This window comes from Alligator sinensis, unplaced genomic scaffold (genome assembly GCF_000455745.1).
Source record: "Alligator sinensis unplaced genomic scaffold, ASM45574v1 scaffold472_1, whole genome shotgun sequence".
Taxonomy (NCBI): domain Eukaryota; kingdom Metazoa; phylum Chordata; order Crocodylia; family Alligatoridae; genus Alligator; species Alligator sinensis.
Window position 1 is genome coordinate 498,187 of NW_005842518.1, and position 14,305 is coordinate 512,491.

The 14,305-nt window shown below is 39.7% G+C and overlaps 1 protein-coding gene across 1 annotated transcript in view; it reads right to left on the bottom strand.

Moving 5' to 3' along the window:
• DNTT (DNA nucleotidylexotransferase) overlaps nucleotides 1–14,305 on the bottom strand; it is a 258,267-nt gene that overhangs the window by 66,905 nt on the left and 177,057 nt on the right. The window contains exons 9-10 of the mRNA XM_025213283.1: nucleotides 3,327–3,590; nucleotides 1,135–1,218 (exon numbers count right to left, since the gene is read on the bottom strand). Coding sequence (XP_025069068.1) covers nucleotides 1,135–1,218; nucleotides 3,327–3,590 — 348 coding nt within the window. The remainder of the gene's footprint in view (nucleotides 1–1,134; nucleotides 1,219–3,326; nucleotides 3,591–14,305) is intronic.

Here is a 14,305-nt window from a genome sequence, read left to right on the forward strand (position 1 = left end):
GGGGACTGGCAGGGGTCGGGGGGGCTGGGGGAGTGAGCAGAGCCATCGGGGGTTCCCCCCATGGTTCCCTCCCCCCTCCTCCAGCCTCCCCAACCCCTTACTCACCGACACTGGAGCCCTGGTGCTGAAATACGCAGCCTGGCCTGCCGCATGTATCAGCACCAGGGCAAGGGGCCAACCATAGAGATGCTCTGGCAGCCAGAGCATCTCTATGGAGGACCCAGCCTCCGGTTTCCTGCTCCGCTTTTTTATACTTCGCTTTTTTTAGACCCCTGGTGTCAAATTTTCTCCCTGCGCTGCAAAGAGGTTTGAAGCAGGGCAAGAGGCACGTGCGTGCTCATGTGGATGTGCCCTGCCTCTGTGTGCTTGCCAGAGAGAAAGTGAATTTTTCAGCACAGCCTCTCCATGGAAAAAAGTCAGCACTATGCCATGATGCTGGGGGGAAAAAATCCCTATTTTGCCTTCCAAAAACAAAGATGAATGCTTTACAAAGGGGGCACACATGGCATGCAAAAAATACAGTATTATTAGAGATTAAGAACTTCTCCAATGATCAATTTATTACATAATCCACCATGGAGGGGGTTTTTTAATTGTTTTTGAAGCATCTAATCTTGGGAGTTGCTGGAGACAGGGTACCAGATTAAATGAACAATGATTTAATGTTTCTATATAAATGGAAAGTTCACTGACATTTGAAAATGACTAGTAAATAAGGAACTAGTTGATATGCAGTGTTTAGTTACTTGTTCTCACAAAGAAAAACATACTGTAACAATGCCGATAAAGATGTCTCCTCTTTATCTGCATTTAGATATGTAGTGAATCTGCCCTAGCCTCCTTTCTTTAAGATTATATACAGAGGAAATTAATGTTAGTTTGGACAGGGTATTTCAGCCTGCTCTTATAATTACATCAATAAACATCTTCAAAATCATTCAGTATAAAGATAAGACACAGACGTTCAGTTAAGGAGGTTCTTATCTGAGGAATCCCTGTTTAATTTGTTGCAGCAAGTGGATGGTGCATAGGGAATGAGGAAAGTCAAATACACTGCATTGTAGTGTAAATAAACTGAAAATGTATCCTGGAGAATTCTGACTTTATAGTCTTATTTCAAAAAGCAAACTGTACCTTAGTCTTATCATATAAGGCATGGTTATCCAACATCATCTTCCTTTCACGAGAGGCATACCTTCGTAAGTCACGTTCAAATTGCTGTACGATATATAATAAATTCACAATATGATACAAACCCAAATGAGTGCCTACTTCATTGCTGTATACATAAACTTTCTAAAAACAATTCACATATTAAAACACACATTTTTTAATTATGTGGTTTCACTAAAAGACCATATTCTGGACAGATTCAGTCAGGCTAAACAAGACATTCATGAAAAAATGGTATCTGAGACGTGCATTTAAATACATTGTTTTATCCTGTAATTGAATTGGCAGCACAATGATTTATATTCTCATTGCCTGCAGTAGTAGGTAATTATACATATTTAAAAATAGTTTTGAAAATATGTGATATAAAAAAGCATAGTCATTCAGGCCTACGTTATTGTACAGGTGACATTAAGGTATCCAACATAGCAATTGCACATTGCATTTTTCCCTAACTTATCCCTGATAGTCCCACACCAGATGATATCTCAAAGAGGCATTATTTGACATAAAATAAAGCATCATATTACCTGGTAATAGCTGCCTATTAAAACAAAGAAATGTTTAAATTAACACACAGTAAAATCCCAGTTTGTTTATAAATCACCCTATTTTTCTAAGTCAGAAAAGGCTTGCTTTCTTTAGGTTTTTCCAGTGGCATGGAGAAAGCTGAGAGAGCTCTGGCCTAGCTGTCCAAATGGGGTTCATGAGGATTGGGAAAAAGCACATATTTGGCACGTGTGCTAGCCTGGTGCCTGGGAATGAAGGGGAAAAAGATCCTTCCCAATTGCCAAATGTTCCACAGGTAGGACGGAGGCTGGGCCTACAGGACCTGAAACAAGCTTGGAAATACAATTTTAAAACCTAAACTGGAGGCAGATTTAAGATCCTGAGAATAAAATAAAAGGGTTTAAGAGATTAGAATTGAGATTTACAACTGGGCAAGGGAAATAATCAGGTGTTTCATATATTTTTCTAAAAAACACTTATAAAGTGATTAACCTAAGGGGAATTCATTAATGAGGCTTCTCTTTCTTTAATAAACCACTGAGTTCCATAGGCCCCTTAGCAAAAAATGCACTGGAATGCACTGCCTGATGATAAAAAGGAAAAAGTTGGTATTTTCTATAGTAAATTAAGTGCTGAACTACAGTTCTGGATAAATAGAAACACAACATATATTTCACTACAGGATTCTTGAACATCTTAATCCCATTTGGTATCTACTCTACTAATGCAACTACAAAAGTAAAACCGGATCCATGTAACAGTGAATCAAAGCTGTTGTGCCAGGTTCTCTCCTGTGTTTCAGCCCCTTCAGTATAAACTGCACATGCTGAATTCACATTAGGTTTATGGATTATGATGCCAGTCACAAACGATTTTATTTTATCATTTTACAGTAATTCTTAAACACTAATTTAAAAATGTAAAAATAAAGCTATATTGATTAAAGGCTTAATTGAAACAAAAAGTTTTGACTGCTCCTAAATAAAATCTCAATGGACATTTCAAATTCTGAATTTGGAACATTCTTTTCCTGAAATAAAATTTCCTGCCACCTCTGAAAGTCCCCTCTGCAACCCTTTGCAGTGCTGAAGGACTGTAATGGGGCCCTAGGCAAGCCAAAAGTCTGTTCCATGGTTTCTAAAAATTAAACCTCAAATGAAGAGTAAGGTTAATTTTCTTTAGGCAGGCAAATACTATATATGCCATATACTAAATACCATAAATAAGACACCCTTGAATTTAAGATGCACCCACAATTTCTGAGTCCCAATTTAGGAATAAATAAAACACCCTATAAAGACACATTTACAAGGATACAACCTCTACTGTGCATATAAAAGGGCTTTTGATGTTTTTTCTGTTTTGGTTTTATATGAATTTAAGACAGATGCCATTTTTAGAAGAAATATTTGTTTTTTAAGTGAATTTTATACTCAAAAGAATATAAAGAATAAAGAATACAAATATCAGTGATGATTGTGTGTGTAGGCTATGATAGCCTGTTGATGAGAGGATGTAAAGAAAATAATACAAAAATGCAGGGAGAAAGAATATTTAAAGAACCATGAACTCTGAATAGTCCTACAACCTCAAAAAATAGGTTAGTAGCTCAAAGAAAAATGTCAGCTTTTGTTATTACTTACCCTGGAGCCAGTCCAACCTAACAGAGCATATGCATATTGTTCAAAGGGGCTTATGACCAGATCCACCCGGATTGCCTTCCAGTCTTTGACTTCTGCTTTATCAGATTCTTTGGATATATTGCTATTGCTGTTGCCTCTTCTTTGCTGATGTAATTTTAAAATTGCAAAGCATTTCTGAAAATGATCCAAAGCATCAACTTTTCTACTTGGCCGTTTTTCCTTTTCAAATGTTGATTCAATGACATCATAGTATAAAAGTAAGCCCTAAAAAGAAAACATTATTCACATTCATTTTTTTTTCAATTTTCCTGGATACTCGTCTTTAAAAAATGGCTTTGATATGTTTATATCTTTTACAGGTACCACAATACTGTACAGTGATGGACCAAATACCAGCCTAATAGCAATATGGAGTCCAGCAGAACTGCTTGTATCAGTGAAGCACTGTAGCCAAAGTGGTGATGCTCACACACTGAGAACAGAACACCTTCAGAGGTGGCTATGCAATACTTAGGAACTGCCAAGCCTTGCCTTACGATCAGGAGATAATGATCACCGTTCAGTCCCCACTCAAACTTTTTTAGGGTTGACGTCATGCAAAGATCTTTCAAGCAATAATGAGCCACTTCCCAAAGTTATTCTAACTGCTAAGAGACCAGGTCTTGTTTCAAGTTTAAATTTTTCTAACTTCAACTTCCAACCATTGACTTCATTGTACCTTTATGTGTAAGACTAAAAAGGCCCCTGCAATCAGATATAAAGATACTTCTTTTCTTTTTTTCATTTCTATTTTTTAAATCACCTCTCAAGTTTAGTTTTGAGCTGAATAAACTAAGCTTCTTAAGATACACACATCATACGGCTTGTTTTCCAACCCTTGGATCATTTTTGTGTGTCTCCTTTATACTGTTTCCCATTATTGTACTCCTGAAAGATAAACACCTGACTTTGGATGTATTAAAACAAATGTCACTGGATGTTGACCATTTAACCAGAGAATTCAGATCGCTCTCCACTGGTAACCAGTCCTCCTAATTAATTTACTCAGTAGCCTAACTAGCAGGGTTTTTACCCTGGACAACCCCCTGCTGGAGAGGACTTGAAAAGGGGGTGCCAGGAGCCCAAAAGAGAGGGGCAGCCCTAGAATCTTACCTGCTCTAGAGATTCAAAGGCCCCAGTTGCTGCTGCAACAGTATGATCTATCCACACTTGTTGTTGCTGCCACTATAACCATGATACTGGCACCTCCATGGTACTGGCATTGGTATTAAGGTGGTACCCGGAGCTGGTTCTCTGCTTGCCCACGTCTAGTGAAGCTACTGCATTTACTATCCTATCAGTCTCTATGCAGCAGAGAGAGGTAGTCAGCCATGTTAGTTTCCATGTAATCGACAAGTTTCACCAGCAAGGATTATAAACTATCTAGATCACTAGTAGTAATAGAAATAGAACAAAAATGATTCCTGGAGGCTTCTTCCAATATGAAACCCACCCGTCCCCATCAACAACTGCATTTTGAGTTCTATTATGTATCCTGTATTACCATAGAATGAAAGATTTTTAATCAAGGTGACATGTGGTACTTGAATCAAATGCCTTTAAAAGAATCTAATTATGCTATATCATCCTACATTCTTATCTCAAAAAAAGAAACCCTTATCACAGTTATGTTTGACCAGAACTACTTTCCGTGAGACCATATTGACTATCATAAATTACAGTTTTAGACTCTAATCTTTTCTGAGATGGATTTGTTGGTATATTTCCTCTATCAGTAAAGTCCAAAATAAATCATTTAATCATTTTGCATGGAACTGGCATCAAACTATTATTCCTTAGGTCAACTCTTCACCTATTTTAAAATACTGGAATTGCTTTGAATTTCCCTGGTTTTCTAAGATTTTTTTAGAAATTAACATTAGTGATTCAGAAAGTTCCTCAAATATTAAGACTTTTGGATATAAATTAACCAGCTCTGTTTATTTGATACTTTTTTACATATTAGTAGATGTTGCTTCACATAATTTTTGTTACAGATGGTAAAATTTTTATTTTAATATCAATGAGATGGATATTGAATATTAATGCATTGCTATTTATGATTTTATTATCTGCTTCTGGCATTGGACCTCAGGGTTGGGTTTTTGTTTGTTTGTTTTTTGGGGGGGGGGGAGAGGGGTTCTTGTTCCAAATATGTTTAAGTGTGACTTCTTTGGGCAGTGATATCTCAATGATTACTTTAGTTTCTGTTGACAATCTCCCAACATTCTTTTTAACTTTCCCCTTTTTCCATTCTTTATATCTTGATCTTTTTATATCATATAATGACTTCCACATCTCCTTTCTATTTAGATGTTATTTTACTTTTTCATGCTTGTACAGTCATACTATAAGGGGGATGTCCATAAACAATACTAAGTCGTCATTATCACTTCCAGTGTGATGTTCTCAGTTCATATGCTGATAACTGATTTAAGCTTTGGGATACTAACCCTCTCAAAGTTTCAAGAAGAAATATTGGTGGGTGGTTCATAATTCTGTTTGCATAAAATAAATGTACCCAGGTTATAATCACCAATTCCTAGGCTACTGTTATTTTGTCCATCTAAATGATATCAGACGTTGAATTGCTCTGTTAAGTTTTGGACTTTCTTTGTAAGAAATTATCATCCACTATTTTTAGAAACTCCAAGCAAGATGAGATCTCCAATGCAGGCCTCTCAGCTAAAATGAGCAATAACTTAGTTTTTCTTTCTACAGATTAGAGACAAAAAGCTTATGGAGCAGGTTATCTTACTCTTTAATGAGAACTGGTGGTCTGCAGGAGATGCCCACTGGAACCCCATTTTTATTATTAATAGTTAGAACCTTGATCCAGTTGAGAACCCATGATTCTGAATCTTTTATGACCTATAATAACTAACAATGCCTGATGGAAAAAAATTGCACCCCCTTCTTCCCCCCCCCCCCCCCCCCTACTTTCTGCCCTTAGGAACAAGTTGTAACCATCCAATTTAATTTTTCTGTCATACTCTCTGTCCGCCGGTGGCCCCATTATCCCTATTTCATCATTATTTTCTTTCCCTTGAAATCTTGTTTCTGACCTATATGTTTTAGTTTAATTTTGATTCTGTTCATTCCAGGTTGTTTACCATCATTGTGAGTGTATTGTTAATGTTTTTCAATTTTAGTTTCTAGGTTTTGAAAATTGATTTGATTTCCAGTGCTTTGCATTGGTTTTCTTGAGAGACATTCCAGTAGTTCTCTAACAAATTGACAGTCCTGCAATTACCGCTGTTAACTGAATAAAGCCCAGTGTTTAAAGGAGTACTCCTTCTTGTCTGATTTTCTGCTTCCTTTTTATAGAAACGTCAAGAAAATATTTTCTAGTTCACTTTAGATTTACATCATGCAATTCTGGGGTTATTACAAGTCAAAGTCCTCATATAGAACACACTTTTCCCCTACTGACTGGGTCACATCCTCCAGTAAATGCATTTTCAATATCTGCAGGTGGCTGTGGTTAGCAAGTGTGACTAGAAAGGCATTTCAGGACTGCATATCTCTAGGTTATCGTTATTGCGTTTCCATAGTTAAGTGGCTTGGCAATTTGTAAAAGTTAATAGGAAGGACATACAAGATGTCCCATGCTGTAAATAGCTACTCCAACATTTTTTAAAAATGCAATTAGGCAACAATTACACAACTGCTGACTACAACAAGGAGTTGAAATCTGATTCAAAGCCAGAATGCCACCTTTAAATAGGAATCAAAGCCCAGGACACATCCACTGGGATAATGTTTCTGATTAACCTAATTTGATTAGGCACTGGACATCACCATTGCTTCATAAAATGCAGCTGAAACAGCACTTCTCTAAGTTAAAAAAATACTGTTAAAGGGAGCAGTCAGCTATAAAGATCATGTGTAACTCTGAATATTGCCAGTTACATAACAGAATATTTGTTTCTCTATAAATTAGTGCATCTGCAGCTCTCTGCAAATATCATCTTGTTGAATTGTTTTCTATTTTCCTATAGTTCTTATTTGCAGTTTAGATTTTTAAATGAAGATTAGTATAAGCAATTTTTTTTTAACAGAGGTTTGCCATCTTGTCAAACCCAAACATGATTTTTGGGGGAAGCATGTCAAAGGAACATGGGTAGAACAGGTTTCCAACTCTAAAACATAATATATTTTTTATGTGGGCTTAATTTTGGCATGTTAGCACTGTTCCTTTTGGAACAAATCCATGATCAAAGTTTGGATGTTGAATTTCATAGATTCATAGATGCTAGGGTCAGAAGGGACCTCAACAGATCATCAAGTCCAACCCCTTGCCTAGGCAGGAAAGAGGGCTGGGGTCAGATCACTCCAGCCAGATGCCTATCTAGCCTTAAAGACCCCCAAGGTAGCAGAGAACACCGCCTCCCTTGGAAGCCCATTCCAAATTTTGGCCACTCTTACCGTGAAGAAGTTTTTTCTGAGGTCTAGCCTAAATCTGCTCTCTGTCAGTTTGTGACCATTGTTCCTTGTTACCCCAAGAGGCACCCTGGTGAACAGAGCCTCTCCGATTCCTTGCTGCGTCCCCCTAATGAATTTATAGGCAGCCACAAAATCACCTCTCAGCCTTCTCTTGTGGAGGCTGAAGAGGTCCAGGTCCCTCAGTCTCTCCTCATACAGCTTGTCCTGTAAGCCCCTAACCATATGAGTGGCCCTCCTCTGGACCCTCTCAAGTCTATCAACATCCTTCTTGAAGTACGGTGCCCAAAACTGGACTCAGTATTCTAACTGCCGTCTGACCAATGCCACTCAGAGGGGAAGCATCACCTTATTAGATCTATTTCTCATGCATCTGCTGATGCATGATAAAGTGCGGTTAGCTTTGCTGATGATTTTGTCATGCTGATGACTCATGTTCATCTTGGAGTCCACTATGACTCCGAGATCCCTTTCCACTTCTGTGCTCCTGAGAGGGTCACTTCCCAGCCAGTAGGTGTGCTGGATATTTTTACAGCCTAGGTGCAGCACTCTGCACTTGTCCTTGTGCATCCTATTGTGTACTTCCCAGTTTTCTAACCTGTCCAGGTCTGCCTGCAACCATTCCCTACCCTTTGGAATGTGCATTTCACCCCACAATTTAGTCTTGTCTGCAAACCTGGACAGAGTACACTTCATATCCACATCCAAGTCACTGATGAAGATATTGAAGAGTACAGGTCCAAGGACCGAACTCTGCGGGATCCCACTACCCACATCCTTCCAGGTCGATACCAACCCATCTACTACCACTCTCTGGGTGCAACCGCTAAGTCAATTTGCCACCCACCAGACTGGGTAAACATCTAAGTCACAGCCTTTTAATTTATTAATGAAAATAGGATAAGATACCATATCGAAAGGCTTGCTAAAGTCCAAGAAAACGACATCCAACTCTACTCCTGCATCAAAGCATTTTGTGACCCTGTCATAAAACAAAACCAGATTGGTCAGGCATGATCTACCTGCTACAAATCCATGCTGGTTTCCCTGCTGCATTATTTTTCCTGCTGGACTCCCACTTCATAATCTTTTCAAAGACCTTTCCAAGGATGGAGGTAAGACTAACTGGCCTATAATTACTTGGATCCCCTTTCCTCCCCTTCTTGAGAATAGGGACCACATTGGACCTTTTCCAGTCCTCTGACACCTGACCTGAGCGCCATGAGCGCTCAAACAGTTTTGCTAGTGGTTCTGCCATGACACCAGCCAATTTGTTCAGTACCCTTGGATGCAGCTCATCTGGGCCTGCTGACTTGAACACATCCAGTCCAGCCAAGTGACTATGCACCAAGCCAGCGTCGACATTTGGTAGGCTGGTGTCCCTTTGATACCCATCCAAGAACCCATTAGGAGACTTATCTTGAGCCCTGTTCAGGAATGCTGAGGCAAAAAACTCACTGAATAGCTCACACTTGCCCCCATCTGTCACTAATTGCTCCTCCTTGTTCACTAGGGTCCTATGCTGCCCTGTGCCTTCCTTTTACTCCCTACATACCTAAAAAAGACTTTTTATTGTCTTTAATTTGTGTTGCCATCCTCAGCTCTGTAGTTGCTTTGGGCTTTCTAACTGTCTGCCTGCAAGTGCGGGCCAAGTAGATATACTCCTCCTTGGTAGCTTCCCCCTGCTTCCACTGCCTATATGCCTTCTTTTTTGCCCTTAGGCTTCCCTGGATTTCCCTGTTTAGCCAAGGAAGTTCTTTGGCTCCTTTCCCCCTTTTCCCTTGTGCTGGAATAGTCTTCCTCTGTGCTCAAAGGATTGCTTCCTTTAGGAACGACCACCCTTCCTGGACTCCCATCTCACCAATACTCTTATCCTGCAGTGTGTCATTGACTAGACTCCTAAGCACACTGAAGTTAGCCTTCCTAAAGTCAAGCACTTCCACCCTATTAGTTATCTTACCCACCCTACGCCATAGGGTGAATTTGATTGATTGATGGTCACTGTCTCCAAGGTGACCACAAATCTGCAGCTCCCCTACCAGGTCCTCCTCCGTAGCCAACACCAAGTCCAGTAAGGTCCCTAGTGGGACCATATACCTCCTGCATTAGGTTAAGGTCCTGCACACAGGTTAAGAACCTACGTGAATGGTTGGATTTGGCTGACTGCTCCTCCCAGCAGATGTCAAGGTAGTTTAGGTCCCCCATGACAACCACATCCCTAGACTGTACAGCCTCTGAGAGCTGGCTCAAGAATTCCAAGTCTAGCTTTTCCTCTTGGTGTGGTGGTCTATAGCAGACCCCCACCACCAAGTCCCGTTACCCATGACCTCCATGTATCCTAACCCACAATGCTTCAACTTTCTCCTCCTCTGATCCCATTTTGATTAGGGTAGATGTATAATGCTCCTTTACATAGAGAGCAACCCCAACCCCTTTCCTCCCTACTCAGTCCCTTCTTACAATCTGTAGCCCTCAATGTGTACCACCCAGTCATGGGCAGGGTCCCACCACATTTCCGTTAGCCCCACTAAATCAAAGTTATAATCTGCAAGCAGAAGTGTGAGTTTTTCCTGCTTGTTCCCCAATTTTTGAAGAATAACATGGATGCTTATCTTGCTGGGATCCTATGACCCCAGCTGACTTCCTGCCCTTTGGGCAGGGGGCTGGACTTGATGATCTTCCGAGGTCCCTTCCAGCCCTAATGTCTATGAAATCTATGACATACTATCAGTAATTGAAAATCACTTCTGAGCATTCTGCAGAGGCACTCATGAGATTACTTTTAAGCAGACTGTAAGGAAGTCCCATCCATTGCATAACAGTCATGAACCTCAACTGGTAGAAAGTAGCATGATTTGATTGAAGTTAAAATTGGCCAGTATATAACATTGGACTCCTCAACATGTGTTTCTGAAAGGCACAGGTCTTAGTCTTCTGCTAAGACAGCTTGCATGAAGAAGACTGTCACCATTTCCATTAAATATATAGGGCTAGATCCAAAAAAATGGAAGTAGGTATTTAAGTCCAAGGCTGCAACCCCATAAAGTTCTTCTGAGGCACTGTCTAACCCAGAGAGTGCCTCTACTCCAGACATAATATAGGTTTTCATCTTTAAGTTCTCTAAGCATCAAAACTTTCTACTTCTGAACACATCAAGAAGCATTTCTGTTTTGACAGCACTGAGCAGCTTAGCAACTAGTTCATGCCTAAACCAAACCAGGACTCAGAAATTACCTGTTTTCCACCTCAGTCCCCTTAAGGGCTTGATCTAGTAGGCATTTTCAGAATATACCTAACATATACTAACAAGATTGGGTTCTAAACAAAATGTGACAGCAACAACCACTCTTCTTTCTCTTTAAGCAGTAGGTAGGGAAGGTGGTGAACACCCTGCCCTTCTTCATACAATAATCTAGTGGTTAGGGTTGCCAACTCTTCAGGATTGCCTTCGAGTCTCCAGGAATTAGATATAGTCTCCAGGAAACTGCTGAGAGTCACCCAGGAGATAAATGATAGATCATTCATTAAAATAAGTATTAAATGTTGAATCCAATTTATACTATAGTCCAGTGGGTTTTTAAAATGTAATAGTAATGTGCATTTGCCTTCCTGATTACAGTATAGTAGATCAGTCATTAATGTCATTACATCATGTGATGAAACCTCCCAGAATAGATTCAAATAGAATTGGCAACCCTACTAGTGGCCAGAACATTCATCAGGAAAGAGGTTGACCCAGGTTGAATTCCTGCATCTGTCTGAAATGATTCCACTTGAAGCTGTACTACTGTGCTTTAATTTATTTTTTATAAATTAAAGAATCATTGGCCAAAGACAAAGTGAAAATGTGAGTGTCTAGCCAAATGTTTAGGGCACTTAGATCTGGATTTTGTTCCTGAGACTGTTTTTGTATTTTAAACTACTAACTTTAAAAATCTATAATTTTTCAGTTATCAACATCCAACCATAAATATGCTGCTCCACCCGCTTTGAGCCAACTTTGCAAAAATCAGAAGCAAAACTATGCAAGTTGTGCAAGACCTAGCCCTTCTACTCATTTCCTACCAGTCATTCCCATGAGACTGAAACTCCTGTCATCCTACACATTCATCTTACTGGTTGTTTAGAATAAGAATCAGATGAACCATTTAAATGCTAAGATTATGAAGCAGAGGAAGCTTTTCCCTCTCTTTTTTCCTTACAAAAATCTCAAGGAGATGAATGCCAAGCCTTGTTGGTGCAAAGTTAAGTTTGCACAGTTAAAATGGAAAAAGTCACAATTAAAAAGTCCTTACAACCATACTTCCTCTTGCTACATTGACCAGATAATAACTAGATAAAAACATATTTAACAAGAACTTGAAGGCAGAAAACCTACACAGTATGTGCATTGTATTCATTCACACATATGGCTATGAAACTGTTAGACCAGAGATTTCCAAGCAGTAACCCAGAGAGAAAGTCATTTTTACTTCCTTTTTAAAGCTTTGCTAAACTATTAAAAGATAGTCTGTCTACCACACTGCAGCTTTTCCATTTTACCATTCTACTCTGAAGTAAAGAGGAGACACTGCATCTTCTAGATCTACTTATCCCTGATGATGCTTCATCAAAGAACATCATGTTGTTGACTTTACTTAGTTTTTCAATAACTTTCAGGGGAAGGATTCTGCAACATTCAACTTTTCAGCCAAGAAAAAGCCAATTCTGAACTATTTAAATTAGTTTTCATATAGTTTAGAAGTTAAACATTGCAGAATCCTTCACTAAAAACATCTAAAAGAAAGTCAACATCATGACCTTTGAGACATTCTTTGATGCACCTGAGCTTTGAAGCAGTGGCACGAAAGTGGGAAAGCTGTGAAGAGGCAGACAGGTTTCCTGTCAAAGAGTATAAAAGTGCTTTAATTTCTTTTTTTTATAAATCAAAGGTAATAAAAAGGCAGGAGGAGTATAATTCCTGTCTTTGTTTTTGTATTTTGATTTTGCTAGGAGCTAATTTCTCCAGCACTGACAGTTAGATTCTGAATATTAGAACTGACATAGCAATGAATTCAGGCAGTATAATCAGCAGTTGGGTCAGTAGGTTTATATCTCATAACCCAAAAAAATAAGTACAAGAAAAACTCTATGCTTCTCACTTAAAATGATCCCAGCCTATTTGGGTTTGGTTCTTTTTGCCACCACACATACCTCCTTCTACTATTTTTCCATCTCTTTAATTTCCACACTTTCTGTAGCTGAAACCTAAGTAAATTCTCAACCTCTTAGCCTAGTTTTACTTATCCTCACTCTCCCTGCACCTTTATTTGCCTCATTATCCTTTTTATAATAAATAGTTTATGTTAGTTCTTCCATTTAATTGAAGCAGCTCAGGGTGAACTGCACAGCTTTAATGCTTTCAGTGCTTGCTCGTGCAGTTGATTCATTTCTCAGAATATAAGTATAGTTCCCATGAATGTGAATGGGATAGTATGGAAAGTTTGAAAGGCTATACTCAGCATGCAGAATCTTGCCCTAGCTGGAGGCACTATATAGTCTTCAGTCTGACACCCAATTGGAGAGCATTCACATGGCTCCAGTACCCCATGCCTCCTACATAAAGCCTAAGGGCAGCTATTTAAGAGATGGTGTACTGTTCCCAAAATGATGCGAGTGGGATCCTCATGAAGGCTAATTTAAATATGTAATTGGACAGATCCTCAGTTAGTATCAATTTTCACAGTGCCACTGATTTCAACAATGCTGTGAAAATCTATAGATAAGATAGATGCTCCAGAAAATAAGGAAACGCAGGATTCTGAAGGACTTTAGAGTATTTTCAAAGACTGCAAGCCAACTGGAAGAAGGGTATAGAAGCTATATTGTGTGCCCATGAATATTCCAGGAGCTACTGGGGAAGTTAATAGAAAAATGTCAAGCCTGAAGGGTATCTACACAGGTTAGATACACATCTATCTAGATATTTTTCTAGATCATTAATTCTTTATGCCCATCCCTTATTAAGATATTAACAGTTATATCGGGGGTGGGCAAAATATGGCCTGTGGGCTGGATCTGGCCTGCTAAACCATTCTACCCAGCCTACAGGGCCCCTAAAAATTTATAAAATTAATTATTATTTGTCTGTGGCTGCCTGTCTAAGCTGACAAGGTACCAGAGGTGACAGGACCCAGGAGAAGCCAGTAGGACCCAGGAGCAGCAGCAGCACAGCCTGACTGGCTCTGCCCCACCCCCATACCACAACCGGAAGCCTCTGCCTAGCAGAGGCTTCTGGCCTGGTGACCTTGGGCTGTTCCCCACCTCCCTCCATCCAAGAGTGCAAGTCAGATAAGAACAGGGGAAAGGGAAGGATGCCAGTGATTGCCCCAGTCCATGGGGGCCTGGCTGGCTCCTGCCATGTTCTGTAGTCCTAGACATTTAGCCAGGAACCACACGCTACCAGAGCACCTGGAGGGTGCACGGAGGGGGGTGGGGAGGGGCGGGGGGAAGCAGTG